This window comes from Limanda limanda, chromosome 20 (genome assembly GCF_963576545.1).
Source record: "Limanda limanda chromosome 20, fLimLim1.1, whole genome shotgun sequence".
NCBI lineage: Eukaryota > Metazoa > Chordata > Actinopteri > Pleuronectiformes > Pleuronectidae > Limanda > Limanda limanda.
Genome location: NC_083655.1, coordinates 19,017,551 through 19,039,689, shown reverse-complemented (window position 1 = coordinate 19,039,689; position 22,139 = coordinate 19,017,551). Strand labels below are relative to the sequence as shown.

Sequence of the window (22,139 nt, the reverse complement as noted above, 5' to 3'; positions counted from 1 at the left end):
AGACGTTCCAAAAACAAAACATTTGCCACCAGGGGGGGCTGTTATTTTAAGTCATGGTGTCTTTGTAGATGTCTTCAGGTCGCGACTCTTGTCTTATGTGTCTAGTTTGGACTCGATTGGACCAAATATGTCTGAGATACAGAAGCTCGTGTTTTGATGGCGTTTAATCAAACTTTGACGCCACGCCACGGTCACACGCTCTGACAAAAAGTTGTTATTTTGATAACATTAGATCTCCATCTTGTTGTGATGACACTCATCTAAATTTTAAGTTGATTTGATGAAAGCTCTACAACAAGTACATCAAATTAAAAATGTAGAATATGGCCAAAATGGCCACTAAATCCAAAATGGCGGCTTCCTGTTGCGTTTTTCATAATGCTCCTTGAGGCTTTTTTAATAATAATAATAATAATAATACATTTTATTTGGAGGCACCTTTCAGGACACCCAACGTCACCTTACAATAAAATAATACAGGATAACAAGATAAAAGCATAAAAGATAGAAACAACATTAAAACAGAACTTCAACATAAAAACAAATGAAGTGCACAGGGTCCAGTTATAGAGAGTATGCCAGTTTGAACAGGTGAGTTTTGAGTTGGGATTTGAATGATGTGATGGAGTCTGATTGTCTTATGTGTGGGGGGAGGGAGTTCCAGAGCCTGGGTGCTGAGCAGCTGAAGGCTCGGGCACCCATGCTACTGAGGCGTGACGTGGGGATGGTTAGTAGTCCTGAAGAGGATGAGCGGAGGGTGCGGGAGGGTGTGTATTCCTGAAGGAGGTCGTAGAGGTAAGTGGTGGCTAGGTTGTGGAGAGCTTTGCAGGTGAGGAGAAGGTTTTTGTAGTTGATGCGGTGTTGTACAGGGAGCCAGTGAAGTTGGATGAGTACAGGGGTGATGTGATCCGATGATTTGGTACAGGTGATGATCCGGGCGGCCGAGTTCTGAATGATTTGCAGTCTGTTGATGAGTTTGGTGGGGAGTCCGGTGAGGAGGGCATTGCAGTAGTCGATGCGGGATGTGACAAATGAGTGGACCAGGATTTCGGTGCTGACTGGGTCAGTGATGGGCGAAGTCTGGAGATGTTGCGGAGGTGGAAGAATGCAGTCCGGGTGATGTTTTGAATGTGGGGTGCAAATGAAAGGGTGCTGTCCAGAATGACGCCGAGGCTCTTGACTTGAGGGGAGAATGGTACAGGGAATCCGTCGATGATGATGGGTGGAGCAGGGGTGTGTTGGGATTTGGTGATGGTGGATTTGGAGCCGATGAGCAGGGCCTCAGTTTTGTTTCCGTTTAGCTTTAGGAAGTTCCTGCTCATCCAGCTCCGGATGTCGTCGAGGCAGGTGATGAGGGAGGTAGGAGGGATGGCGGTCGGTTTGGAGGAGATGTAGACCTGTGTGTCATCGGCGTAGCAGTGAAAATGGACCCCATGGTGACGGAGGAGTGTGCCCAGGGGGATGAGGTTAATGATGAAAAGCAGGGGACCCAAGACTGACCCCTGGGGCACTCCCAGTGAAACACCCGAACACCCAGATTTGTGGTTCCCAAGTTGCACGAATTGTTGGCGGTCAGTGAGGTATGATGTGAACCAGGAGAGTGCAGCACCAGTGATTCCAATGCCAGCCAGGCGGTCCAGGAGCAGAGGGTGCGAGATGATTTGTCACGATACACCTTTCCCCCGCTTTTGGTGAAAATCGGTTATGTGGAAACCTAACAAGCCTAACAAGCAGTTTGTTAATGGGATCCGAGAATTAGTCCAGTCGTCCACCAGAGATGAGGTTATCAAGGTAAACAATAAAAAAACCTGTCTTGATCTCAAACATAGAAATAGTATTACTTTTTTTTGAGTGCCGGGGTGCTGGCCTCTATTGACATGTATTATGTGTTTAAAAAAAACATCTGAGTTTGAATGAGTAGTAATACGCCTTCATCCTCGGTGACATTAACAGATGAAATCCATATTTAGATTTTAAAAAGCCCCATTAAATTCCTGTACCGTCCTTTGGGTCTTGCCAAGCACAGATGTTCTAGAATAATTCTTTCCCAATTACCATTCTGTCTCTAAAACAAAACACAGTTTACATTAAGCCATACCGATCGGACAGAGTGTGTGTCTGTGCAGTCTATTTAGCCTTTGGCAGAAATTTGCATTTCCTTCCATTTGTGGTTTGTGCAGCCTACTTTTTATTGTTTGCCCTGTGCAGTTTATTTTTATTTCATTTTGTATTCTTATCTGTCAGGTGTAAGAATACACACTGACAATCTCTCTCTCTCTCTCTTTCTCTCCCTGTCTCTGTCTCTGTCTGCCTTCATGTCTGTCCTCTACTCTCCACAGTCCAGTCTGACAAAATTTGCAGAAAGCCTTCAGGAGATGATCAACTATCACACGGTATGCTATCACTGCCATGTGAAATTGGATGTAATATCATTACTTATTTGCCCCGCTTGACAGCTGCGTGATGACAAAACTCAGTCTGGGACAGCTATTTAACTGTCAAGAGTTTCAAGAATTTACTGCTGGGAAGAACGGAAGTAGACTACAAGAAAATCTGTTTGTGAATGTAGGGACACTTGTTAGAGGAAGAGAGGCAGAAAAAGTCCAATAACCACAAAAAAAATTGCAATACATATTATGTGCAGCTGCTTTCATTGGGGCTATTTCGAACGTTGAGGAACTTGAAAAATGTGTTGCTGAAAATGTCTGACTGCAGAAGCACTGCACTCCATAAAAAGTGGTTAAAAGAAAAAGGCTTTGGGTCATGATGCAAGAAAAAACTAATTTTTTTTCTTAAACCATGACTTAAATGTCAACATAGCTCTGGGATTTTTTGGTCACTTAAGAAAAAAAAAACCTTCCCCCTCAGGCGTGTAAATGAAGTGGCTTCTCTTTCCCAGTATCCCCTTGTTGCTCTCAGTTGTCAGAATCTGGTAGACACGACGCTGACATTTAAAAATGGAGACACAACCTTGAGAGAGCAAAGCAAAGAGAGAGAGAAAAAGAGAGAAGACTTGTTCCAAACTGACCATCTTTCAAAAGAGTGATCATCAAAAAGATTTAGAAATAGGCAATTCATTATTTAATAAAGTTACCAGAAACATGTTTCCTCTCTTATCTTGAAGATCTACTGTCATTTCCCATTGAAGGTAAATTATTCAGCTTGAATTTGTGAATATTTGTGTCTGCATGAGGTGGAAACTCTGAGTCCTCGTTGTAATTCCGACAGCCTTCAAGGGCAAAACATAAAAACTCCAAATGAACAGAAGTCGCCACAGACGTGACAAACCTTGACTGACAGCTCCTCCAGTTTCTTCCTTGTTATCAGAACCAGACGTCAGCTGAAGGACGGTGGAGCAGAACAGGACTTCAATCACGTTCACTCTTTACTTCTTCTTCTTTTCCTTGCATCTCTTCCTACATCTTCAGTGGGAGGAACTGAGATTAGAGGGAAACGTGGACAGTTAAGAGAAATTAATTGAGGTGTGTCAACACAACACAACTGTTTTATCCAAAATCTCACTGAATACGGCTGCAACAAAGAATTTCATCATAATTTTGATCATAAAGGGTCAAGTTTAAATATATAAGACAAAAGAAATTGCACAATTGAGTCGCTGGAACCAGAAAAGTCTAATTATTTAGAACTGATAAAGCAAAACACTGATTCCACCTCCCTTTCAATGTCAGGATTTATTTTTTCCTAATCCAGCTTCAAATAAAAAGTATAGTGTTTATAATTATGATATACTTATAAACGTTATGTATGTAGGACTGTTGGGGACCAAGCAAAACTGACAAGGGTTTAAAAAGTAATATTTCTCTTGAAAAAAGGCACACAGGGGAAATTTAATCAAACATCCAACATTAACTACACAAATATCAACATACAAACATAAACAAAGTCAAAATAAGTATATAAACACTTGTAAAAACGTGTCTTTAAGAGACATATAAAGAGAGAAGAAGCTCGTCTGACTGATTTCCTCATGATGATGGTTCCCAACAGACCCATTGCTCTTCAGACTGGACTGTGGAACTGGGACAATCCTCCATTAACTGGCTCCTTTCTGATGCTCAGTCCCTGTGGAGGTAAAGGCAAACCGATGCTTCCATGGTAACACAGAGGAACTACAGCATCTTCTCAGGGTCTGGTTCTTCCTCAAAGTTGGGATCAGATCTGGTTTGATGCTGGGGGGCATCGCCGGCCACATGGTGGCGCTGTTGCATTAGTTTGTCGTGCTCCATGAGGCACAATCACACACTCAGTAATACACTAAGAGGACCAGGGAGAGGTCAATACAGAGCATCGGGCTGTCGTGTGGGCGTTTCACATTTCATCAATATAAAGAAAACAAGGGGGGGCAATGAGCAGAGTGGAAAATAAATGAATAATTTAACTAATGGAGATAAAAATACAAAATAAGATGATTACAAATGTCAGTAGGAAAACAGGAACACCATGAAATGGGATAAATATTGAGTGGGCTTTTTATAACTTCTTATTTCATGTTAATCTGTTTGTTTATTAGAGCAGACACTGATGAAGAGGAGGATGAGCTCATTTGATGATGAAGAGGATAAGAGAATAGGTGAGAGTGAGAGATGGTGTGTATTAGAGAGAGAGAGGGAGGAGGGATGGAGGGAGGGGGGGAGCAGCAGAGAGTTAGAGGGTGGCTCAGTCACAGCATTCCTCTGCCAGGAGGAGGAAGGATACAGGAAACACACACACACACACACAGACTCACACACACACTCTGCTCAATCAGACAAAGCAGACGTTTCCAGGAGCGTCTCCTGCAGCCGGAGCTGGATGTTGTGGACGTTTGGACCTGGTGTGTCTTCACATGGAGACATCTGGAGCAGCTGGTGCTCCCGGATTCTAACCTGTGGCAGTGGGGGAGAGCGGACGTGCAGCAGTGGGACAGAAACCCTGTGTTGGGATTCCTTCAGCTGAGAAACTGCTCATCACCTGTAGCATCATGTCGTGCACGAGGAGGAATAAAAAAAGAGAAAACAAATGAAAGAAGAAGGCAGAATGAGAAGAGATGCAAGTTGTTAAGAGGTGGTGAGCTGCTTGAGAGAGATCAACCGCCAGGCAGACGACAGGCTGCACTCTCTTTTATACATAAACAGCTGTCTCTCGCTCTGTATTTCGACAAACAATCGCTGATCAGAGGTGTGTAAGCAGGTGGAGGAGGATGGACTCTAATGCAACATGACAAAAGTGCTACTTTGATATCCCTGATATCGTTCTCCTCGTTAGGAGTTAAATGCCACTGATAAGATAGAATGTGAAAACAGACATGGAGGCCCTGCTTTAAAGTGCGGGGAGGAGTGGGATGTGTAAGGGAGGAGAGGAGAAGAATGCAATCATATTATTCTCTTTTATTCTGTCTTTCTCACTAACTCGTCAGCCTCCATCCGTTCAGGACACTCATTCACGATCACCTCTTTTTTATTCTCATTTTCATGCATAATTGTATTTGTGTTCCATTATTTACCAGCCTTGCTTCTGTCTGTGTTTGTGTGCAAGGAGTGTGCGTGTACAACGTGTGTGTGTGTGTGTGTGTGTGTGTGTGTGTGTGTGTGTGTGTGTGCAAGTGTGTGTGTGTGTGTGTTTGTGTGTGTGTGTGTGTGTGTGTGTGTGTGTGTGTGTGTGTGTGTGTGTGTGTGTGTGTGTGTGTGTGTGCACGTGTGTGACAGTAAAACTTGTGTTACAGTCGAAAGTAAGTAACTTCAGAAGTCAAGTGTATCAGGTTGCCGGGATCTTCTTTGTGGTGACAACAGTGATGAATAATGGAAAGCAGATGTTAGCATCTTGATCTGAAATTTTCATGAAACTCCGCTAACGTGATTAAAGTGTACGTCTTCCTCAGTCACTCCGAGTCTTTTAACTCAGCTCTCCAGGGAGTGGCAACAAATCATGGTTGAGACAACATGTCAAATCATTGAAAATCTTATGCATGTTAGAAACACCCCCGCCCCCTTTTCCTCTCTAACATTTGAACTCCTTCTCTTTTCATTGAAGCCGACAAACACCGACAAAAGTTTGATATTTTAACACTTTTTGTAATGTCCCTGTCATATTTTTAATTTCAAGTTTATTTAATTACATTTGCACCATTTCAGCAGCTTAGAACCCTGTGTAAATATATTATTTTTTTACTCTTTAGGCTTTTGTTCACCTGTTAAATTAGACATAGTACAAAAATGGAGACAATATAAAAAAAAATCTAAACTTAACAATTTATTTTTATTTTATTTGGTTGTGTGTACGAATTTCAAAATATCAAATAGAGTGAATTAGCATTTATATTTATATTTGAGTACTAATCAATGTAGATTTCTCTGTATGACTGTGAGAGCTCGTGCCAGTGCCTTGAGATAATATATGTTGTGATTTGCCGCTTTTCAAATAAAACTGCATCTCAGTAGAAACTGGTTCCACGTCTAAACCTTTAAGATCAACTCTATCAAAACTTGAGCTCCAGCGTGCCGAGTGTCTTCTCGTGTGAAAAGTGATCTATATTTCAGAGGAATTTAATGACATTTCTATTTTCTCCTCTTGGAGAGACCTCGGGATTAGTCTTTATATTCCTTTTTTTTTCTTTTTTTTGTAGGGGTGGATAAATGCATTTGCGGTTTTATTTATATCTGAGGGTGCATTTAAGAGCCCGGCTGCTTTAACAGGGAGATGGCTTTGCACACTTTGGATTGCGAGGTGCAAATTTATGAAAAGAGGCTCGAGCCGGAGATTCAGCGCAAAGTAGCTGGGAGTGTTGTGGCAGCAGAAATATCAGATTACTTAAATGCTTTCTCAAACATTTCTTGAGGAGGCACCAAGATCATCTTTTATCTCTCCATTTTTCTCTCCGTCTCCCCCCCCACCCCCGTCTCCCAATTTCCTCTCCCTCTCTCTCCTCCGTCCCTGAAACGACGACACCTCACCTACAGCACCTTTGAGCACAGTTTCCCTTCTGCTTTGACACCAATAGATTAGTAATCGTGCTGGGATGACATTAATAATGTTTTTCTTAATCTGTTATTTCTCTCATTTCCTCTTCTTTTTACCTGCTCACTCAAAGAAATATCCATCCTTAACTTTTTATCGGACTGGGTCAGAATATATATATTTTTAAATGACACCACCCAAATAAATGAAGGATAATTATTATGATTATCTTCATTTTTCATTTCAACAAATACTCAAATTAACAATAAATTCATCAAGTCAGTATATTTATGTCTGTTTTTAAAAACACATTAAGGAAATAAAAATAAAAACAAATACACAATTTACTTTGAAATTAGCTGTAGTTTCATTTTGTATATCAGAGGATCAACTGTAGCTTTTAGCAAACTTCACTCAAAGATTAAAATATTAACGTCTCTTTGAAAAAGATCCTTCTTCCATTCTTTCGTGATCTGTTCTCCTATAACAGGGGTGTCAAACTCAAATACGCAGTGGGCCGAAATCAAAAAATTGCTTCAAGTCGAGGGCCACATGGGTTCAACGTTTATTGAAAACTTATTGAAAGAACCTTAGTGCACATATTGAACCTGGAACTAACAAGGCCTATAGAGTATTGCCGATAAAACAACATTAATTATGAAATAAATGAAAACAAATAATAAATAATACATAAATAAATATAAAAGTAATAAAATCAGTTTCATTAATTGCTTTCTGGCTTTATCTGCAGTATTTCCAGAGTAATTTCCACTGAAAACATTTTCTACAGGCAAACAACAGACAAAAATAATTGACTTCAAAGAAAAATCAAATGTCCTGTAGTAGCAAGAGAAAAACAAGTTTTCCTGCAGCATCTGCGTCTCCCACCAGCTCAGCTTGGTTTTAAAGCCCTCACTGTAGCGTACATGTCAGTGATGACACGGCCCCGCCCCCCCCGCCCCTGAAGCTGCAGGTTGAGCGCATTCGGGTGGCTCGTGATGTCACACAGACACGTTGTATTTCGGAGCTTTCAGAAAAGACTTGAACTGGCGGTGATTTAAACCTTTGGCTCTGATTAAGTTAACCGCTAATGTTATGATGCTCATCACATGTTCGTTTTCAAGGCTTTGCAACACAAAGACTCCTGGTGTATGATGCAGTGATAAGCTGTCAACTCACTTTTTTCCTCACTTTTTTCCTCCATCTTTTCTCGGATCCACCCTTTACATCCGCGATCATATACTGTTCCTCCCACCTGTCTTGAAAGCTCCTGTTTTCAAATGCCACCTTTCGTTTAGCCATTTTTGGGGAGCGGGATAGTTGAAAGTTGTCACAAGTGAGGTGCGCGGTCGCGGGACCGTGATTGACGTGCCGACACACGGGCAGTGCATTGTGGGATCTGTCATTCACCATTGACCCGCCCACTCGTCAGCCAATGAGAGCCTGCTATTGGTCTAGAACTGTCACGTGCCCCATCCCGATGTGTTCACTGACCCTCAGGAATTGTCAGTACTTATTTTGTATTGAGAACTTGCAAAACACTGCCGGCGGGCCAGCTCTAATAGTAAATAGATTTTATCATGCGGGCCACATATAATTAATTCGCGGGCCACATGTGGCCCGCGGGCCTTGTGTTTGACACATGTGTCCTATAATCAACAGTTTCATGATCGCTGTGCCTGTAACGACTTTAACCTCAGAAAGCCATTTGTCGAACATCTCAATCACAGGTTTGATTGACAGAGGATCAGCGTTGGAGCTCTCCGCTACCACATCAAATTTTGAAAAAGCTGTTAAATGTTTGTTTTCTTCTTTGAGATGTGTTCCTTTCTAGGTTATCGTTGAAAACTGTACACTGCATTCATCCTAATTGAAATTAAATATTTTGTTTACTGGCATATAGATATCTCACGTTTTTTATTTCAAATGATCTAAATCTCTCACGTTTTTTTAATTTGTGCAGCTGTCCATCACATTTCCTTTCTTTTATCTGTGTATATAAGTTTGCATCTCTAATATTTAAGAAAAACAATATACAAATAGAGAGAGGACGTGCTTGTCTTTTCATTGGATTTGTTAATTTTAGGATGAATATACTTCATGTCATACCAGATGAAGCAGAACCTGAGCGAGTATTTAAACTTTTGACCTTAGGTCCCATCCTGACAAGTATTAAACAGTTGAAAATATTATGAAGATGATGTGATCAGGGTCTCATTGTTTGTCTGAGCGCTGATGTTCTATCTCACAGTTGTGCGACTTCTCCTCCACACCAGCCCACCAGTGTACTGCGCCTCCTGCACCTCCTGTGTTATAATATAATACAACAATTTGTGCAGTAATTGAACAGAAGTAGTCTCATAACTTTCATACATTATGCCAGTGGTCCTCCTCCTCCTGAAAGCTGTTGAGCTGTTCCTGCATGCGCTCGTGTCGGGACTGGCTCAGCGATGGTAAATCTCCCACCTCCTCCTCGTTCAGCATGTCACCCAAACTCACACTCCTACATCGGAAAGAAACACACACGGTAAACTCATGTGAATCAATGCAGCACTTGAACCAACATGATGAAAATTCACATGATCATAATCCAATCAAAATAAATAAAACACATTCAATGATTAAAAAAAAGCAGCAGAGGAAAAGAAAATCTGGTCATTAAAACCTTTATGAACACACAGCACAACGTACACGACTGATACCAGTCCACCAAACATAAAAACAACGTTATTGTTATTTATTTTCTGTTCTGTAAGAGCTGGACAAATATTAGTGGCGTACGTTGCCCCACATCTGCACAGATTAACGAAAATATGACAGTGATCCATAAACTCATCGCAAAGCAATTAAACAAGCAACAAAGCAAATTAATAAACCACGACTGATAAACAAAATCAATCTAACATAATTGTAGTTTAAATAAGAACAAAATATTTTAAATAAACAAGCAAAATAAATTCATAACACAATTAATAATAATACATTTATTTTATAAGGCGCCTTTCAGGATACTCAAGGTCGCAGTACAACAGTCAATAATCAAATTTTTAAAATGCACAAAGCAGAGCAGCAGCAGAACAACAACTTCAGCAGACAGGAACATTAAAAGTTATACGCCTGCCTAAACAGGTGGTGGAAAGGAGCCGAGTACATTAACTGTATGTGTGCAGGATATATCTCACATACAGCCCGTGTGTATTCATTTGTTTTATTACTACTTTCACAAAGCATCTGAGGACGTCTTCCACAACTGAGAGAATAACATTTAAAATACAACTGAAAAGCAAAATATGTTAATATAAATCCTGATGTAAGTAGTAACCGCTGAGTTATTGTGTCTTATAGTAAATATATTTTTGGAGTGTACTCTTTGAAAATCCAGCGTGCACAGCATGAGTGTGTTGTCGTCATACAGAGGCTCGACTAGCTTCGAGCTGAGAGACTCACTCTGTGTCCTCAGACATAAAAGCAACTCGCCCTCATCCTACAACAATAACAGAATCAAAGAATGAGAGGAGAGAGTGGGGGGGGGGGGGGTGTTATGTCCAAGTGCTACAGTCACATCTCAAAGGAAGAACTCAATCATTTTCTTGTCTCTCTAAAAACTTTATTCTTTTTGCTCTTTACGGAAAACAGAAAATTGTTGAGTCAATTTAAAAAAAAACAATTGTTAACACAAACTTATAAACTAATGACTTTTATTCAACTTATAGTTAACAAGTTATCAATTAATTTGAAAGTTTATTTTACAGACAATTTCTTTGTGAGTTTCCTGTAAATAAATTCTGATATAAATTGGTATTAATTTTAGAGATGGTATTTAAGTGTTTATGTACATAGAAGCTCAACTGAACATTAAACATGTGATTAAATAAGGTAGGGTAAAAAATAGGGGCTCATGTTTTCTGTATTTTTTTTTCTGTAACAAATGTGTCAGTAAAATGTATGAAAAACAGTGGAAAATGCTTATTTCCATTCAAATTGCTTAGAGAAATATTAATTTTATCAAAAACTAAACAGGCTAAAGAGAGACGGTGGAGTTCCAGTTCCAAGGAGACGGTGGAGTTCCAGTTGAGCTGCAGCTCATCATTATCTGGGCTGTCCTCTGCCTGCACACACACACACACCACAAACACACATTTGTAATAAATCTTTTTTTGAGATATCGATTTGACCCAAACTCAAAATGTCCTCTCGGTAATCAGAGAGTGTCAAAAAGGTTTTCCATTCTTCTGAACTCTATTTGAAAATATTCAGGGCTGAAAATTTCTACAAATAAGGATTTTAAGTAATTTGAAAGAGTACATAGAAAGAAAGCTCATTACCATTCCTCAGTCATTTTAATTTGAAAGTTTTAAAACAGACCAGAAAGTTACGCATGTCTTCCTGTAAACACATTATTAAAATTAATTTATAGATCAAGTGCCAGGGTTCATACACATTTTGACCAATGGATTTCCATGACTTTTCCATGACTTTTCAATAACTTTAAACCAAATTTCCATGACCAAGCATTTTGTGAAACCTCGGTGTATACATGACAAAGTGACAACATTTAGTATTTAAGCTAACAATGAGAATTCCAAAGCATACAGTATACCTTAAATGACACAAATGAATGAGAGACAATAGTTTGATTGAAGTTTAACCCGGAGACAATTTGAATTTGTACTCTACTACGCCTCTTTCCACACTGGGAGCTGTAACCGGTTACATCTACATATAGTGGAATCCATCTGGATGCTGGATCATGATCTTGCTGGCCGCTGACCAGAGACTATGATTGCAGCAGGACTGCTTGACATATAGTATTGAAGTTATCGTTCAAAATGTTAACCCTCATCAATGCTGCTAAAAACTTTAATCCCGATGATGTTTTCCTACACTTGACATCTATTGTACTTCTGTCCGTCCTGCGAGAGGGATCCCTCACATGTGTCTCTCTGAGGTTTCTACGTGTTTTTACCTGTTAAAGGGTTTTTAGTAGTTTTTCCTTACTCTTGCTGAGGGTTAAGGACAGAGGATGTCACACCTTGTTAAAGCCCTATGAGACAAACTCTGATTTGTGCATCAATCTGGTCCACTTTGAGAGACAAATTAAGAGGCTTGATTGAAATTAATATGGCAGTCAGAATGTACTTGTGGTGTGAGAAACACTGCACAGACACACTGAGCAGTAACTGGTTCAGTCAACTCTGCTATAGGCACTTTTATAATACTTTAAATAATATCTATTTTGCAGCATAAATAACATAAATCAGATCAACATTGTCACTGATATAATGCTACAACTTTCTCAAAAAGAGCCACCATGAGGCATGTCTTTAGTGCAACAAAGTGTTTAACTGACATACACAGGAAAACTAGTCTGGTATCTCACCTGAAGGAAATGATAATCTGCGCCATTCTCCCAGTATTATGATATAATAATAGAACTCAGAAATGTACGTGTGTAAACTTTGAACATGGACAAAACTAACTGAGCTGTTGTAGTGCTCACTCCTTACAATTATGATTCATTGGACGTGAGAGAGAGGTGTTTTACTGTTGTGTTGAGACAATTTTTTTGTTGCGTTGTCGTGAGGACTAGAATAAGTGAATTGACATAAACTTTTAACAACTTTTGACAAAAATGCTATTCACATCGAGAAAACAACACATCTGTAAGCTATTTTATATTATCAAAATATTCCTCTGAAACTAGATAAATAAAAAGGTAGCACTTGGCACGGACGAGCTGGTGTTTACCTTATTCTGGCCTCTGACTGTAGGAATTGGCTCGGCCCGTCCCCTGGCTTCTGGTGGACGGCCCGGCCTGGTCTCTGGCCGGAGGCAATTGCATTCCGCCAATGTTCAATTGCCTGGTGGTGATATGATCCATTTCAGAAATCATGTAATTTGTATTATTTTGTGTCCCTGTGAACTTTCCAGAACATTACATTTATCAGAAGGGATGAGAAGAAGCTGAAGTGGTTTCAAGTAGAGGCACGAAAAATAAATTTTATGAAGGAGAAAAACAGAGTGAGCTTCCACTGATGCTTACCCTGGTTGAACATTGGCGGCTTGTCTTCGACTTCGGCGGCAAGCCACCCCAGCTGGCCGCCCATGTGGTTGGCCTGGATGACCAGTTGACACTGTTCCCTAGCATTTCAAAACAGAGTATGGATATATCTGTAGCTTGTAGTTGTGCATGACCCATAGTCACAAATTAACCGGTGAAAAAAGTTATGCATTGTACACTGCAGTGACAAGGGCTTAAGGAAAACACATCTGTATTACTTGTTGTACAGTGATCAAAAAAGCTGATGTCAACTGCATCATCAGCTAGAAATATTTTATCAATTTCACAACCCATGTAGCCTTTATGTAATGTACCCTTCACTGAGAACTCTCGCACACATGCATATATATATATATAGACAATTGACTATTGTTGGGTAGACGGTGGCTGGTTAGAAAAAAATGTTGAGCATATTACCAAACCCTAATCCAACGTGCTTAACTAGGGTCAGCACAATCATAAAAACTGTCCTAAATACCTGCACTGCACACCCAACGTGTATGACTAAACTAAAACTTGGCATCAGCGTTGATGATGCCCTAGTTACTCACCAGGTTTCTCTTGTTTGTGTCAGCCAGCTGCCCAGAAATAAAGGCCTCCCATTTCTCTCTGTCCTCTACTGGGAGCTCTGTGTTAGAAACACACATAGGAAATACTGCATGTAAGATGCCACTAGTTATTTTGTTACATAGGCTAACCATTGAGTTAAGGGATGCCATGAGAGGATGTTCACTCAGTTACTCCCAAAACAAATTTAAAAGTTATTATATTTATAAAGTCAATTTTTCAAGACAGATGAAGATAACCGGTATGAGCCAGTCCTTACCTGAGATGAGCTGTTGTATCTGCGGGCCATTAGGGCCTTTGTCAGAGTTATGAACTATAGAGTTGGCTATTCTAGTCAGGTGACCCATGTAGCCATGTCGCGGACCACCTGCCGCCCTAAAATACATCAGTACAATTTTAACATCACTCTGTTAACTTCTCCACAACCAGTAGTGTTCTTTTGACATTTTGTTACACTTTTAACATTGACATTTTGATAGTAAAGGAGCACATAACTTTTGGTTTTGTGGTCTGTTCTTTTCTTTTACAGAAAACCACAACTAAATTAAACACAGCAAAAGTCTGACATAGTTACTTATATTGTCTTTGCAGCAGAGCAGAATACTCACTGTTCTTCCTCATTGGAGCCCCAGGCGTCTAGGATTCTCTGAATAAACTGGCAGTTTTGAAGCAGCTGGTGAAGAAAAATATAAGCAGGTTAATCCAACTAATTTAGTTTACACTGCAAATACAGTCATCTGTCACATATCATCAATAAGCCTTCACTAGTTGTGAATAGTGAAGGTGGTGTCCATGGACCTTGCAATACAATATTCAGTCCAAACTTTGAAATAAACCAATTATGCTCATAATGAACCAGATTGCCTAGAAAAACGTGCTGCAGTAATTTCCTATTTAAGAATTGCTGTCTTTACCACTGTGTTTTATCTTTACTTTACAGTAAGTACAACTCACTTCTTCATTGGCTTGTTGGTCATGGAATAACCACATAACCAACATTGTTGTTTAGTCTGAAGGTTCAGCAGGAAAAAAAACAAAAAAACTTTAATTTACTAACACAAATATTTGCTTCAATCCCACAAGATAAAATATTATGATGGTATTTCTTGTCTACTATTTTCTTACATGTGTGATGAGGATGCTCTCCCTTGCAGGTTCCTGCTCAGTATCTGGCTGGATGTCACTGGGGGCGGGGGGCATAGCGAGAATCATAGCTGTACACATTTCAACCTGACTGTGGAGGGAGTTGTTCCAGATGTATTTGAAAAACATGTCCTGAGGAGCAAAACAAAGAATTATGAAGGGAGACATATTAGATGTGGTATGGATAGTATAATGCTAAGAGTGGTTTTAACACTATACTAAAGAAAAATCAAAAGGAATCCTGCAGGGACAAACTAACATTATGTGGACACACAGAGATAATCTTGATAATATTCTGTTGTGTGATGTACCATTATTTTAAATCTTGTAGTGCGTTAAGAAAACATTGTTAGGAAAAGTACATATATAACATGTATATATTATTATTACTACATTTTAGACTGTTACACTCTTACACTGGAATAAGGTAGTGAAATAAATCTGAACACTGTTAGGGTGACAAATAACATAAAATATCCATATAGTAAATTTTCTGGAAGTTGGTGAAAGGAGAACTCAGGCAGCAGCTGATGTTTTATGCAGAAGGTTTTGATGAATACTTGATGCATCAAGGAGACCAGAAGGTGAAACACCATACAAACACTAACAGAGTAATATGAGGAATTGTCACCCCCAAGTCTCCCACAGCATCCCCATATATCTTCCTCTACTTGCATCACCCATTGCAACAGCACATCCATGAATGGGCAGAATCACTGCCACTCTGTTACATGGAGGTGTTTGCATCCTATTGGATAGTTAAGCCCAAAGTATCCATTCGTAGATAACTTTGTGTCCTTACATCTTGTCACTGGAGAAATACGCAACGAATCAAAGTTGGTGATGGTTGAATTGGTGTTCTCTGTCTGGCGCATCTGTGTTAGATATGAAAGTCCCTCAACATAGACACTACAATGTACTGGTGGTAGGTCCTTTATCTACAACCTGACCTTGGGTACTGCTTAGAGAGAGAAGGGAGTATCTGTGGAATTGGACAGGCACTATTCTCCTGTACAGATGTAATACACAGAATATTTAGTGGAATATAGAATGAGGAATATAATGTGTGAGGATGGTCAAAATTACTGAACAGTAAGTACTAGTACTAGTACTTACTAGTTTTTTTTTACCCCTGTTGCAAGAGTTTGTTTGGTAGTTTTTCCTTACTCTTGCTGAGGGTTAAAAACAGAGAATGTTGCACATTGTGAGGCCCTATGAGGCAAATTGTGATTTGTGAATAAAGGCCAAAAAAATCCAATTTGATTTATAAATCATCAGCGTGCTGCTTTCAGTCAGAGTTGTAGTGATGTTGCCATGTTCACATATCAGAAATAACTGCGATTCTTATAAGGTCAGTGTAACATTTACCTTTGACCACTCAAATCTAATCACTTAATTTTTGACTCCAAGTGACAGCTGATCAAAAGTTGGGGAAATTCCCATAAGATGTTGGCCAAAAAACATGTTTTTTTGAGGCCACCGTGACCTTGACCCCCAAAATTGAATGAATTAATCAGAGAGTCCAAGTGAACATATGTGCCAAATAGGAAATAATTCCCTCGATATGTTCCTGAGATATTACATTTGGGCGATTAAATCAACCTTTTACCACCAAAATCTTTGAGACAAAGTGAGTGTTTGAACCAAATTTGAGACATTCCATGAGTTGATGTTAAGATATCACGTTCAAGAAAAACTAAGCCCACCATGACCTTGACCTTTGGCTACATAAATCATAACAGTTAATCCTTGAAACCAAGTGAATGTTTGTGTCAAATGTGAAACGATTCCTCGACAGTGTTACAGAGACCTTCACTAGACAAAACATTTGCTTTGTATAGCCAATCGATCAGTTCATCCGTTAGTCCAAGTGAATATGTGTACCACACTTGAAGAAATTCCCTCAAGGCATTCTTGAAGTATTGCATTTTGAGGATGGTACCAACGGACAACCTGAAAACATAATGCCTCCAGCCACGAGCTATTGCCGGTGCAGATGCATAACAATCTCTAAACCATCTATGAATGGAATGTCAAAATAAAACATCAAGAGTAGAAGAGTCCACAAGACGTACGCTGGTCTCCTGGTTTCAAACAGTCTGAGGAGGATCTGGATAACACTGACGATTACAGATTCATTCTTCTCCTCGTCAAAGATATTAGACAACAGCTGCTCCACCGTCTCCCGTCTGAGGAGAACAACCAAGATGAAGGGAAAGACTGAGTCACTTGACAGTAGAGCAGAATGTGTTTCAAGAACATACAGGGGTCAACATACAGCAAAAACAAAACACATTAGAAGGTTCAAAAGGTCAGGTCATGGGTCCAAAACACACGAGAAATTAACCATTTTTAGATTAGATTTATTTAGATGAAATGGCACATACTTTTCAAGTGTGACCAGAAGTGGGTCAGGCTCTGTGCAACCCTGAACCTGTAACATCTGATGTCTGCTCAGTCTGATGATCTCACACAGTGACTGGGAGGCATTGGAGTGTCTCTGGGCAAAGATGAACAAAAAAGAGAAGGCAATCAATAAACTAGGAATCTAAGGTCTGAAATCTGACTCATTATTTGATGCTTTATTTGAAGTCAAATGTAAAACAAGCATGATGGTTTATCTTGGTTAATAATTGGTATATGATTCTTTTTTTTGTAATTGACTAAACTGATTTTTACAAAGCTTAAATAAAACAGAGGACTGTAATATCCTGGTGGCCAATTGACAAAACTTACATCCTTATCTTGAGAAGGCTGTACCATGTCCACCAATCTCTGGATCACCTTCTCCTCATTTAGCCACTTTAAAACAACACGCAGAGATGGTCCAGACAGCAGCAAATGTTCAGAGGGAATGCAAGAAAAATAAGTTATCCATTCAAAGTGAAGATACATTTTCACCAATTCATATATCACCTTCAGCGTAGCACGTGGGAAAATCCCATATACGAAATAACAGTTAGAAAATGTTAAAGTTTATTCTGACATTTCATTTCAACAATGAATACAAAATAGGTAAATGTTAAAAAGAAACTGAGGAAATGCATTGTACCGTGATGTTAGCTCTGTAAAACCGGCCTGAATGATGCAACCTCAGCTAAAGGTGTGACATGTCACACCTTTAGCTGAGGTTGCATGGTTCAAGTAAAATTCACACTGATGAAAGATAGCTTTACTAATACCAGATCACCACAAGAAACATTTGTTTTGTTAATATGTTCTTGTTGGATGTGATGTGATGGTCTAATTTATTACTTGGTAAATGAAACTATCGTAGAAATAGTTTTAGCACTCATGAGAAAGCATTATCCTGCTACCCACGTTGAGAACATCCTGTCGGAGCTGTTGTGGTTTAATGTCGGTGAGCATTGTAAGTAGGTCCATGATGGCTGATGTCCCGATGTGTTTGATCATCAGGGCAACAAATTCTTTCTGCTTTTGCAGAAAATCTACGATCTATAAACACAAACCAACCATATACACTTTACAAACATTACATAGGATAAACACAATTCTAAAAAAAAAAAAAAAAAGTCGAATATATTTTGCTTGAGTGAAAAGTACTTCAAGAAAACATTCAGAGCATGCAACCTGTTGAATATTAATCGAATATTGCTTCACATTTTATCACACAACACCCCCTTTTGACCAACTTACCTGTTCAGGCTTACGTTCAATGAGTATGGACAGGACCTTGGAGAAGAAGCTTGCGAGGAGCGGGTTGAGAGGTGGCTCATTTTGGAGGAAGCCGTAAAGTTTCATGAGCAGTTCTTCATCATTTCCAAGTCTGTCATTTATCTGGCCAACATCTGACGTAAGCAGCTTACATGATATGTTAGGATACCTGGAAAAACACAAAAGCTGCTCCTTAGTTTTTTCTCCAATACCATAGTTATAATATTGCATTTGCGCTAAAAATTGCGATATGATAAAACGCGATTTTCGAACCGCAACGTCGGGATAACAACGTGCGAAAGAGAGTAGGGCACTGGGCTGCTGTCCTCACCTGCAGCCAGAATGCCGCGGGACAAAAAAAGATAGCGAAGCAGGCCTACAGGGGCCTCAAGTCTTCGGCCGACGTGGCGGACGCACAGAGCGAGCTCATCTCGCTGGTGACCGGAGGTGTTCAGCATGGGGGTGTTCCCGCTGAGGCCCGGCGCCTTCATACCGCTGCGCGACCACCCGGACATGAACGGGATGCTCAAGTTCTTTACACCGCCTCATGTCTGCTGTGTTGTGACGCCACATAAACTCTGTCTGTTAGGTGACTTGTGTTCAAAAGGGTTAAAAACCAAAGTCTGAGGAGTGGGACCATTTCGTTAGCTTCAGGAAACTGTTCATACATGCAGTTGTACTGTTTGACTTTGTGAGCTGAGCATTTCGCAGTTTTTTGTGTTTGTCAGCCTAATTCACTGAGCAATTGTTCTTTGATTGTTCGAGTGATTGATTGTTAGATTGTTCTTATTAATGCTTTCTGTTTACAGACAACCAATAGAGTGTGAAATCAGACTGAAACTTAAATACCATGTTGCCCTGTCATTTTCAGAGCTAAATTTGATTCGAGATTTGATATATTGACAATAAAAATGTGTGATAATATGGAAAGCTATATTGAGGTACTACTACAAAGCTTCTGTAATTGTTTTAATATCTATTATTGCCTATAACACAAAATATCAGCAGAACATCTCCAAACATTATAGATATGGCTGCTGGGAAACAGGTGTACTGTTTCAGAAAGATTTCTGTAATGGAGGCATGACTCCACCAGAGCGTAGCCAGAAGACAGTGCAGCAAGTGAATTATTGCAGGAACCAGTAACTGTCCTGCATTTTGGAGGCAGGAATCACAACCTAAATTTTATCATAATATATATATTCTTTCTCATCTAATATAACCATCTATTGACATTCTGTCATTGTCAAAATAATGTTTTGTGCACTGCAGGGATTCACAAAAAGTCTATAAATAAAAAGTGTGTGTGTTATAAAAAAAGATGCTGTCAATACTCGTTTTTACCTCGTTTGTGAGCCTGTATAACCATTCACTGCTAAAATAACCATTATGGTAGAAATAACAGCACCTTTACAGAACAGAGAGAGAACTGAGAAAGAAAGGTGTCTACAGACACATTTCTTGAAAGCAACAAAAAATTATTCACACCCTTTACACAATTTTCTCTTACTTGTATTTAACCGTCTCTTCAACTTCAGCGTTGGGTTCCTGTGTGATGTAGGTGACCAGATCCTCCATGCACTGTGGTCTCAGCAGGAAGTCCACCAATTTGTGGTTCTGGGCCTTGCACTGCTGCAGGACGTCATCCTCATCCATCACCTCTGTCAGCGTCACATCTTCCTTGTCTAGCAGTGTGTCAATGTGGGATGTGGTGGGGAGGTCAGACACCTTGGCTCTAAAAAGATCACATTGGCAGTCAAATTTTGTGCAAATATTGCTGACAAAATGTGTCACTACCAGTAATACAATTATAGGGTCCTTAATCTACTGACAGATGATTGTAAAGATTTACTGAGGGAATGTTATTTAACAGCTATTTTTTTTCACTGCCTGTGTGTATGTACAAGTCCAGACGTAGGGGCTCAGGTTAAAATGAGGTGTGTTTTAGTCTTTGGAAGTTGTGGCCCATTTCAGGCTAGCCGGATGGACAGGCAGGCAGACAGCAGCGAGAGACAGACTGACAAACAGTACACATTTAGCAGTTCAACAGCACACACCTGTGAGCCAGACACAGGTCAAGCTAACAAGCTATTTAAGCTAACAGAGCCAAACTAGCAGCAAGCTAGCGTTAGCTCCCGACAAAAAGTGGCCATAGCGGCAGAGACACGGTCCCCAACACCCCCCCCCCCCCCCCCCTCGAGTTGAGGACTTTACCTTGGTCTCCTCCTCTGCGCCATCTCCGCTTCCAGGGGAAAAAAGAGAAAACTTGTCCGTAGATGAGGTTTTGTCCTTACTGTAATGCTATGAAAAGAACGCCTCGACCACGATTCTCTCTTAAGACGAGCTAAATGTTTCCAAAATGGAGGGGGAGGGGGCGGGGTCTGTGACTGTTACGTCACAATCTAGTCTATTCCCATTCAACGCACTCTAGCATATAGTTTCTGACATAGAGGAACCACAACAAATCGCGGGACTTTTTTTTTCCAGAGTTTTTGGGACGGTAAACACGCCACATACCCAAATTAATGTGTAGAAGCACTACAAAAGTGGAATTTTCATAATATGTCCCCTTTAACTTAGAGACAGTTTGACCAATGCGATTTTTTGTGTTAGAAATAAAAGGCCACCGTAGTGACAGAGAGACCAAAGGCTGTATCCTGAGCTGAACTTCAGATTTCCAGTAGCATCTCTCTTTATTTCATGTCCCCTGCTTCATTCTTTATCATGAGACTGACGACTGGTATTTCAGAAGCTCCAGCAGCTTGTGTGTGTTTCATGGAGTTTCCAGATGAATTATGAATCTGCTATCACTGTTGAAAAAGTGGCGAGTTTTCAAGAACCCTAGTTTGCAGCAGACTAAACATGAACGCCAGCTTATTGTACACACACACGTACACGCACCAAACACACACACAGGACTATAACTCACTTGAAGTGGGCACAACTGGTCTGCCTCTAATTGAACAGCTGCAGAAATAAACACCCTGTAATTATTAAAGGTGGAATGGAATGAGGCAATAAATCCACTTGAATCAAAGGATGAATTCAGGACCTCATTATTGTACAAGGGCGAAGGAGACGACTCTTCACGTTAGAAACACTGAATGTACTAATATGTCTTAATTTGAAACTAAATCTAAAATGTTAAGTTTATTTATATTGAATAAACTGGAGCTATAATTTAAAACAATTAAACACAAACACATCCCTAGTCTGTGCTTAAAAACAAGTGAGGGTTAAAATCAACTTGCCAGGTTAAAGTAAACCAATTAAAGACAAAGGAAAAATGTGGACAAACATGAAGCTGCCTTTAAACTCCCAGCTGCATTTTAAAGCTCCACAGGTTGAGAAATTATCCTTAAAATAAACCATCAGAGACTGCTCTCCCTCTTGTGGACGGTCAAACTGTTGCGATCACATTTAGTCAATTTAAACATTGTGAAAATCCACATTTTCTCACTAACAAATATATTTAAAGTTAAACTTCTGAGAAGCTGCATGAATTCTGTTGGATATCACAAGAATTGATGTGACACCGAACATCAGTTAAAAGTATTGATGGTTAGGATGTCTGTGCAAGCGCATAAATGCAGAAAAATCCTAAAACGTAACATTCTGATCCTGATTCTTGTGAATAACGTTGAGTATCTGACTGTCGCCCTCAGGACGTGAGCTGAAGTTACACAGAGAGGTGGAGGCGTTAGCGCTCTTCAAAAAGATCTTGTTTATAATAATCCTG

General features: G+C 39.9%; 1 protein-coding gene across 1 annotated transcript; it reads right to left on the bottom strand.

Annotated features, from left to right (window-relative positions):
- Positions 1-564: 564 nt before the first annotated feature.
- LOC133026686 (serine/threonine-protein phosphatase 6 regulatory subunit 3-like) lies at positions 565-20,637 on the bottom strand. Its single transcript, XM_061093607.1, has 16 exons — positions 20,615-20,637; positions 19,911-20,135; positions 18,383-18,569; positions 18,047-18,181; positions 17,462-17,527; positions 17,113-17,225; positions 16,801-16,914; positions 15,893-15,897; positions 15,676-15,683; positions 14,708-14,857; positions 14,191-14,255; positions 13,842-13,957; positions 13,565-13,643; positions 9,509-9,540; positions 1,200-1,510; positions 565-1,080 (listed from the first exon to the last, which is right to left on the bottom strand). The coding sequence occupies exons 1-16, from the start codon at positions 20,635-20,637 to the stop codon at positions 565-567; spliced, it is 2,145 nt and encodes a 714-aa protein (XP_060949590.1).
- Positions 20,638-22,139: the final 1,502 nt, after the last annotated feature.